This window comes from Sinocyclocheilus grahami, unplaced genomic scaffold (genome assembly GCF_001515645.1).
Source record: "Sinocyclocheilus grahami isolate Dianchi unplaced genomic scaffold, SAMN03320097.WGS_v1.1 scaffold1411.1, whole genome shotgun sequence".
In the NCBI taxonomy this organism is placed as follows: domain Eukaryota; kingdom Metazoa; phylum Chordata; class Actinopteri; order Cypriniformes; family Cyprinidae; genus Sinocyclocheilus; species Sinocyclocheilus grahami.
The window spans coordinates 160,828-170,827 of NW_015506590.1; the positions used below are offsets into that span (position 1 = coordinate 160,828).

General features: G+C 35.3%; 1 protein-coding gene across 1 annotated transcript in view; it reads left to right on the forward strand.

Annotated features, from left to right (window-relative positions):
• Nucleotides 1–9,082, forward strand: part of LOC107570067 (POU domain, class 2, transcription factor 1) — a 26,720-nt gene extending 17,638 nt beyond the window's left edge. The window contains exons 10-13 of the mRNA XM_016256258.1: nucleotides 497–578; nucleotides 671–953; nucleotides 2,476–2,537; nucleotides 7,690–9,082. Of these exons, the coding sequence (XP_016111744.1) occupies nucleotides 497–578; nucleotides 671–953; nucleotides 2,476–2,537; nucleotides 7,690–7,940 (678 nt within the window). The 3' untranslated portion in view covers nucleotides 7,941–9,082. The remainder of the gene's footprint in view (nucleotides 1–496; nucleotides 579–670; nucleotides 954–2,475; nucleotides 2,538–7,689) is intronic.
• Nucleotides 9,083–10,000: the final 918 nt, after the last annotated feature.

Genomic DNA, 10,000 nt, shown 5'->3' on the forward strand with positions numbered 1-10,000 from the left:
CAGACCAGACCAAATCAGACCAGACCAAATCAGACCAGACCAAATCAGACCAGACCAAATCAGACCAGACCAGACCAAATCAGATCAGACCAGACCAAATCAGACCAAATCAGACCAGATCAGACCAAATCAGATCAGATCAGACCAGACCAGACCAGACTAGACCAGATCAGACCAACTCTTAGAAAACCACATCACTGTCTGCATCAGATCCTTTAGCAAATCATTATCACAGTTTAAGACAGGCTTAAGTATCAAGTGTTACAGTAGTATGAAGTATTAGTATTATTTTATATTTCAGTGAAATAATATAATTTAAGTTTCATTCAGTTATAATTGATGAGTGATTGAGTGATTATTGATGAGTGGTTGAGTGATTATTGATTGAGTGATTATTGATGAGTGGTTGAGTGATTATTGATTATTGAGTGATTATTGATGAGTGATTGGTGATTGAGTGATTATTGATTATTGACGAGTGATTGGCTGTGTTCAGGTGTCCAGCGGCACGAGCACACTGACGGTCAGTCCTGTGGTTTCTCTGAGCGGCGGCAGCATCTCTAACCTGACGTTCAGCGGTGCGTCTCCTGCAGTCACAGCTCCATCTTCCTCCATATTTAGCGTGAACTCGTGGGTCATGTGACGCTCTCTCTATATCTCGGTGCTGTAGGCGGAGCTCTGGGTCAGGTGACGTCTAACACGCCCTCCGTCATCTCCATGGCGCCCGCTGTGGCCACGCCCACTCCGATCATGACATCATCCTCGCTCAGCCCATCCGCCACCGCTTTCAAACAGGAACTGGCCTCCGTGGCGCAGGCGGTTTCCACGGCGACGACGGTCACGCAGGGGGCGGGGCAGCTGCTGGTGACGGGCCCAGGACTGGGCGGGGCTAATCTGACGGCCTTCGCGGGTTTGAACCCGGCGATCATAACTCCGTCGCAGCTGACGCAAGGGTGAGCGAGCGGGGTATTATGGGATGGAAATATAAGAAATAACGTGCTTTCTTTCAAACCAGAGGAAAGAAAACATCCAAAATACACATTTACATTATATACACGTGATATATTTTAATACTTATTTTATATTACAGAGATTTTTATTTGTAATGTAATTTTCTGACTCTTTATCTAATTTGCATTTTAATTATTTCATGATTTCTTTCAGACTAGAGGAAGCAAAACATCCAGGATCCACATTTAAGTGTTTGTTTTATTGCACTTTATCTATTTGCGTCTGTAGATTACAATCTTTAAAGAGTTTTTCTTTTACAAACAGCACACTTTACAGATTTATTCCTCTCTATTCTGAAGGTTTGTGCGTATTTCATTCACACTGATTGATACGACACTTTACTCCTAAAAACATGGTGAAGATGTGCGTGTTCTGGCTGTGGAAGGTATTTTCTGAAATCCAGAAGCCGCTCTGGAAAAACCTTGAGCTCTAATATGTCTTCAGATTTATGTGCTGGAACTATATGCAAATGAGTGCCTATGTAATTAGACAATGCCTTATTTGCATATTTAAACACATGATGTTCACGGTGTTACATGAACACATAAACATATCTCTAGAACCGAGAAAACTATTCTAGACTGTACTAGTCACATCATATTCTCACAAACTTAATTAAAGGTCTTCGCAGCAACTCGTCAAAATAAAAGTTTGGTTTAAGTTAAATATATTACTTAATGTAATGATAGTACTACTACTACTAATACAAATATTTAAGGAATATTTACCAGACTAAATATTTATTTTCCAGAAAAGTGTAAATACACAACAAAAAAATTAAATAAATAGATTATTAAAATGTAAAGAAATGATTCAAATGGAATCCAGAACATTAATGAAAAACAGATTTACAGGAAAATAAAACTGAATTTGAGAAAAAATAATAAAACCTATTTCACAGAGCCTTGAAAAAAATTAACTTTAGTTAAACTTAAAAAAAAAATTGCTGTTAAATTGTGAAAGTTTCATGATTTCAATTAATTAGACATGCTTTCTGATTTATATTCCTTAATGTAACAATTAAAATAGAGTCTAGAAAAATGGCATTTGGGAAAAAATAAAACAAAGTCTTTATTATATTTGTCCTTTACTTTGTTACTTGCATTCATGTTTTTATCATTAATAACAAAGATAAAAATTATTGCTGCGAAATAAAATGACTACATAATGAAATAAGATTTGGCTTTATCCTTTTAGCGAACTTATCAATGTAGCAAATCTCGGTAGTTGCTCGTCTGTGCAGTGGCACTGGCATGCAATTATTATTATTTTATATTTATTTTTTTTGAAGGGAGATGAAATGCTTTTTTGAAATAGATCAAATAACTATGATCTCCGTTTGGATCATCTACTATTCAATGAGTTTTCCTGTTGTTCTGTGGTTTTGTCGTAGTGTGGGTTCAGTAGTAGTATCATGACATTGCGTAACGAGGTGTTAACGAGCTGGCTCTTGTGTTTGTGCAGCGGGGCGCTGCTGAGTTTGGCTCCTGCGCTGATGAACAACAACCTGCTGGCCACCATCCAGGGTAACTACTGCTTCGTCTCATTCTGTCTCAAAAATTACTCGCATGTTTATAACCTGTTGAAAACAAAGAGCAATAGAAAAAAGGTTTCAATTTAACCAATTTATTAAGACTAACGACAAATACTTTTTTGGTTTTAACAGTCAAACACCAAATAAAATGTAAACGCATATCTCCTTTCTTATGTTTCATGCGCAGAAGTGTTAAGGGAACGTTTTGCTTGCTTCTCGAAGCAACAGGAGCAAAATAATGCAGTTCAATGCAATGAAATAATGGTCTGTAAAAAAGTGCATAACGTCTAAATGAAATCAAATATCATTTTGTAAATGCATAAACAATTATGAACCAAACAGCATCATGTATTTATGCATTGCTTAATATAAAGATCCGAGGCGCCGATCACACGATTGCATTTAAAAACAAATGAGACGCCGTGAAATTGAAGTTTTTGTATTTTAGTGCAGTTAACAATTATTTTATTTCAAGTAACAAAAATCTATATTAACCCTGGAAGGATTTTTGTTTCATTGAGACACACACACACACACACACACACACACACACTCTCTCTCACTCTCTCTCACTCTCTCTCTCACACACACACACACACACTCTCTCACACACACACACACACACACACACACACACACACATTTACATTATATACACGTGATATATTTTAATACTTATTTTATATTACAGAGATTTTTATTTGTAATGTAATTTTCTGACTCTTTATCTAATTTGCATTTTAATTATTTCATGATTTCTTTCAGACTAGAGGAAGCAAAACATCCAGGATCCACATTTAAGTGTTTGTTTTATTGCACTTTATCTATTTGCGTCTGTAGATTACAATCTTTAAAGAGTTTTTCTTTTACAAACAGCACACTTTACAGATTTATTCCTCTCTATTCTGAAGGTTTGTGCGTATTTCATTCACACTGATTGATACGACACTTTACTCCTAAAAACATGGTGAAGATGTGCGTGTTCTGGCTGTGGAAGGTATTTTCTGAAATCCAGAAGCCGCTCTGGAAAAACCTTGAGCTCTAATATGTCTTCAGATTTATGTGCTGGAACTATATGCAAATGAGTGCCTATGTAATTAGACAATGCCTTATTTGCATATTTAAACACATGATGTTCACGGTGTTACATGAACACATAAACATATCTCTAGAACCGAGAAAACTATTCTAGACTGTACTAGTCACATCATATTCTCACAAACTTAAAGGTCTTCGCAGCAACTCGTCAAAATAAAAGTTCGGTTTAAGTTAAATATATTACTTAATGTAATGATAGTACTACTACTACTAATACAAATATTTAAGGAATATTTACCAGACTAAATATTTATTTTCCAGAAAAGTGTAAATACACAACAAAAAAATTAAATAAATAGATTATTAAAATGTAAAGAAATGATTCAAATGGAATCCAGAACATTAATGAAAAACAGATTTACAGGAAAATAAAACTGAATTTGAGAAAAAATAATAAAACCTATTTCACAGAGCCTTGAAAAAAATTAACTTTAGTTAAACTTTAAAAAAAATTGCTGTTAAATTGTGAAAGTTTCATGATTTCAATTAATTAGACATGCTTTCTGATTTATATTCCTTAATGTAACAATTAAAATAGAGTCTAGAAAAAGAGAGAGTGTGTGTGTGTGTGTGTGTGTGTGTGTGTGTGTGAGAGAGAGAGAGAGAGTGTGTGTGTGTGAGTGTGTGTGTACCTATTTAACCAAATTTTGGGGACAAATTTGTACCCAAAAGTGAGCTTAACCTGACAACATTTGTAAAACTGCTATAGAAATAAAGTAAACCAAGTTTTTTTTTTAAATTGTAAAAATGCAGAAAGTCTCCTGTGTACTAATACAAATATTTAAGGAATATTTACCAGACTAAATATTTATTTTCCAGAAAAGTGTAAATACACAACAAAAAAATTAAATAAATAGATTATTAAAATGTAAAGAAATGATTCAAATGGAATCCAGAACATTAATGAAAAACAGATTTACAGGAAAATAAAACTGAATTTGAGAAAAAATAATAAAACCTATTTCACAGAGCCTTGAAAAAAATTAACTTTAGTTAAACTTAAAAAAAAAATTGCTGTTAAATTGTGAAAGTTTCATGATTTCAATTAATTAGACATGCTTTCTGATTTATATTCCTTAATGTAACAATTAAAATAGAGTCTAGAAAAATGGCATTTGGGAAAAAATAAAACAAAGTCTTTATTATATTTGTCCTTTACTTTGTTACTTGCATTCATGTTTTTATCATTAATAACAAAGATAAAAATTATTGCTGTGAAATAAAATGACTACATAATGAAATAAGATTTGGCTTTATCCTTTTAGCGAACTTATCAATGTAGCAAATCTCGGTAGTTGCTCGTCTGTGCAGTGGCACTGGCATGCAATTATTATTATTTTATATTTATTTTTTTTGAAGGGAGATGAAATGCTTTTTTGAAATAGATCAAATAACTATGATCTCCGTTTGGATCATCTACTATTCAATGAGTTTTCCTGTTGTTCTGTGGTTTTGTCGTAGTGTGGGTTCAGTAGTAGTATCATGACATTGCGTAACGAGGTGTTAACGAGCTGGCTCTTGTGTTTGTGCAGCGGGGCGCTGCTGAGTTTGGCTCCTGCGCTGATGAACAACAACCTGCTGGCCACCATCCAGGGTAACTACTGCTTCGTCTCATTCTGTCTCAAAAATTACTCGCATGTTTATAACCTGTTGAAAACAAAGAGCAATAGAAAAAAGGTTTCAATTTAACCAATTTATTAAGACTAACGACAAATACTTTTTTGGTTTTAACAGTCAAACACCAAATAAAATGTAAACGCATATCTCCTTTCTTATGTTTCATGCGCAGAAGTGTTAAGGGAACGTTTTGCTTGCTTCTCGAAGCAACAGGAGCAAAATAATGCAGTTCAATGCAATGAAATAATGGTCTGTAAAAAAGTGCATAACGTCTAAATGAAATCAAATATCATTTTGTAAATGCATAAACAATTATGAACCAAACAGCATCATGTATTTATGCATTGCTTAATATAAAGATCCGAGGCGCCGATCACACGATTGCATTTAAAAACAAATGAGACGCCGTGAAATTGAAGTTTTTGTATTTTAGTGCAGTTAACAATTATTTTATTTCAAGTAACAAAAATCTATATTAACCCTGGAAGGATTTTTGTTTCATTGAGACACACACACACACACACACACACACACACACACACACACTCTCTCACACACACACACACACATATATATATATATATATTAGGGCTGTGAATCTTTTGGTAGTCAGCGAATCGATTCGATTAGTGATTTGAATCTGCAGTCTTTAAGTGCATTCACAGGATTCTTTAAATGCTTCGTCAGGAGGCAAATTACACAGCAGCCTTTATGGTTAGAGAGAAAAAACTCTTTTGTGCATTATTAGATGCTAGTTTAATGATGCTATGGCATGACATATGTAGAAATTTATGTAAGCCAAGATTTTAAAAAAGAGCTTTAAAAGTAGGGGCATAGTCATCATTTCAGAAGTGACAGAAATGTCATACAATAATTTAATGTATGTTTTATGAAATTAGTATTTTCTTATCTCTTACTTTGAATTTGCTGTAAGAAATCAAATACACTGCTGGACAATAATCAATCATTTGTAATCTATAATTGTTTCCTAATGGCAATTTTATGATCGTTTTATATGCTACAAACAATTATTTCAATTTTCTGCACAGAATAAGATATAAAATATACTTTATAGTTTCTGTACTGTACTAAATTATATATCAATTAGCACTGCATCATTCATAAATGTCATTTATTTATTGTGTTTATTGTCTTGACGTTTCATCAGTTCATTCTGCTGCAGATATAGCCTGCACGTCTGTGAGCGCGCGATCACTTCTTTCAGTATCTCATTTTATAAAATAGCATGTTATAGTGTTTCACTTTTCCTCTCCATCGGCGAATGATGATTCTGAAAGAAAACGCACCGGATGTCTGTTGCTATAGCAACGAACGCTACTTTCACGCATCTGATTATCAGATAAACCTCGCGCTCTTATTTCAAGGTTGTTGTTAATGCTGTGGTTATTTTAACAGTTTCCTTCGTACATTCGGTTCAACAACATTGTTAAAACACATTTATCATTCAGTGGAAGGTAATGTCGTCGTCGGTATGACCGAGAGCCACTGAAAAACTACTTCACTTTAGCATTACTGGCCACGAGTACTCATGAGAGATCACACATCAGTGAGACGAACGGAGCGCGAGCGCAATCCTGTGACACTGTAAAAATATATAATAAATACTGGAGCGCGAGAAGGAGAGATGCGAGGCACAAACACTGTTCAAGCTCTCCATTAATTCCGGCTTGTAGTCATTTAATGTGTATATATTTTGAAAGCATTGAATCGCTATAGAAATCGCGATTCATTCGATTCTTAGCGTTTTAAATCGATTACTCTCTGACGATTCACGATTCAAAAATCCATGTTTCAAGATCGATGCATTGCATCGTCAGGGTTTGTAATCGATGCGTCGAGAAAACGAGTGAATCGTTACACCCCTAATATATATATATACTAGCGCGTCAAACGATTAATCGCATTCAAAATAAACGTTTTTGTTTACATAATATATGTGTGTACTCTGTATATTTATCAAATATAATAACACACGTGTAATATGAAAATATTTGCACGAATACATTTTATATTCATATAATTTATATTATATATAAATATATTTAATTTATAAACATAACAGTTTTCTTAAATATATACATGCATGTGTGTCTTTATATATACGTAATAACTATACACAGTGCGCACACATTTATATTATGTAAACAAAAACGTTTATTTTGGATGCGATTAATCGTTTGACAGCACTAGTTCAAAAGCACATTTTTATTTCAAGTTCGATTAATATTCATTTTTTATTCACCTTCTCCTCGTCACAGGCAAACACAGCACTCATTTCAGCAAACATCTTTTATCGTTACTAAATACCGATTTTATCGACCAGGCCTACATGAGGATATGGAGGAATTATAAACATGAAAGTCATGATTTTGCTGTATGAATATGTTTGTGGTGTTTGTGTTTATCAGCTCTGGCGTCTGGCGGCGCTCTTCCTCTGACCTCCATCGACGGAAACCTGCTATTCGCCAACACTAGCGCGGGAAACCCCGCCCCCAGCCTGGTGACCACACCCTTCTTCCTCAACCCGTCCAGCTTCTCTCTGCTGCCGGCCAATCTGCTGTCGGCGGGCGGGGCCGGAGGCGGAGCTCTCAACCTGCAGCTGACCAGTGACGTCGCCACGACGACCAAGAGTGTGGGCGTGGCCTCGAAGGCGCAGTGAGCGTGTGGCTCCGCCCCAATTCTGTGCTATCACCAAAAACTCTTGCGAACAATCGTCAAGCTCAAGGAGGATGGAACTTAATCAGTTTCTTAAACTAACGTCTAAATTAACCAAAAATGTGACTCTTTCAAATTCTTGACGAGAGATTGTTTCGCGTAACAGAGTTTCTATTGACTTTCTACGAGGCTTTCTGTTGTTTTTATTCGCGGCTCTGTGGAACGAGCCGATTGTAGATGATTTCTAACCAAAAGCATTTCAGATCTTTTTCGTTGCGTTGGGTGGAGGTTCTTTTCAGAAGACTTTTTAAACTAGTACTCTAACTCGACATCACTTTATCAATACGGTTAGAAGGCTTTAAACGAGTACTAACGGGTGCCGGCGAGAGATGCAAGCCAACTCTGAGTGAACTGATTCTGAATCGAGTTCGTTCAACTGAATTGATTTAACCTGTGTGATTCGCTCACATCTGTCTGTTCCTGGCGATCTGACGGAGCAGGGGTCAGAGGTCAGGAATCCTCCAGCACTGATGCTCAAGGATCTTCATCTGAAGACTCTGCTCATACTACTGTGTACAGACACGCTTCAGCGTCATTTCTGTTTCTTTGCCAAAGCAAACGTCTTTTTTTTTAACTCCTTTCGCTGATGGCGTCTCGTTGTTTTTATATGAAAATATCAGCAGTTTCTGTTCTTTGCTCTGCTCTCATCTCTCGCTGTATGGTTTATTATATTGCGTTTATCAGTGATTGCGTGCAAGCAGCTTCAGGTTCATCTTTATTATTTTCTGCAGGATTGAAAACCAAAGATTCATCAGCGTTTTTTGTGCCGCCCTCCGTTTCTCCTCCTCTTTAGTCAGAAAACACACACTATATTCCAGGAGTATATAGAAATATATGAAAAAACATAGTTTTATTTTGTGGCTCCCAAAGCAGAAATCCTCTTAAGGATAAAAACCAAAGATTTCTCACTTTCTCTTTGCCTTTCCTTTAATTTTTTTTTTTTAATGTGTAGTTAATTTGAAATCATGAACTCATTCTAGTCTTTATGATCCAGAGGTTAGATGATTGATTCTCTGCTGGAATAAGAATTGAGATAAAGCGTCTCAGAGCGTGTGTGTGAGAGCGTTTTTGTGTGTGTGTGTGTGTGTGTGATATCTCCATTATTTTGATCAACAGTCAAATCAGGTTTCATAATCAGGTTTGATTTACTGAAAAAATTCCAGAAAAATCATTTTAACAAGCTCATACAAAGTTACACGAAACAGACAAAAGTAACAACAACCAAATGAAATTCTCAGTTTAAAAAGAGTAATGCAATATTACACTACTAATATAAAACAATTTAAAAAAGACTCCTAATACAGTGTGACAGAGCGAGATTAAACATCAATCCTCATGAATCTCGATAAACCTGCGGCTCATATTTCACCACAAAATCACAAGAGGAGGTTTAAAACATCATCCTGAATAGTTCATTAGTTAATGCATTAACATTATTTTTACAGCCTTTATTATCCTTTAATTAATAAAAATGTTGGTCTACACTGCAGTAATGTTACATACAACTTGATCGTAAAATGAATTAGTAAATGCTGAGCTTAATTTCAATATTTCAGAATTATTTTTTATCGTTAGTTGAAGCCTTATTGTAAAATGTTACCCTCTGGTGTTGTTCGGTCATTTTAGGACGAAAAAACAAATGTTTGGAAATCTTAAAAATCTTTAAAAAAAAACATCTTTGAACTTGATTCGAAAAAGCTAAATGGTTGTGAAAAAAATCACACTTGTGTTGTTCGCGGTCAGAAATGACCACCATTGGAAATGAATGGAAAATAGGCAAAAATACAGAGATGTTTTTGTGTGTGCAATCTACAAATCAGCCACAATGCACAGCAATAAAGGAGGTGGCAAAAACGTAAGCGGTTATGCCTGAAAACACTGCTCAGTAACTAAGGAATGCACAGCACTGAATATATACACATAGCTATACAGCCATCTAATGGCCACACCATGGTATTACAGGTGATTATTCATTATTTATTTCCACAAGGTGGAACAAATCTG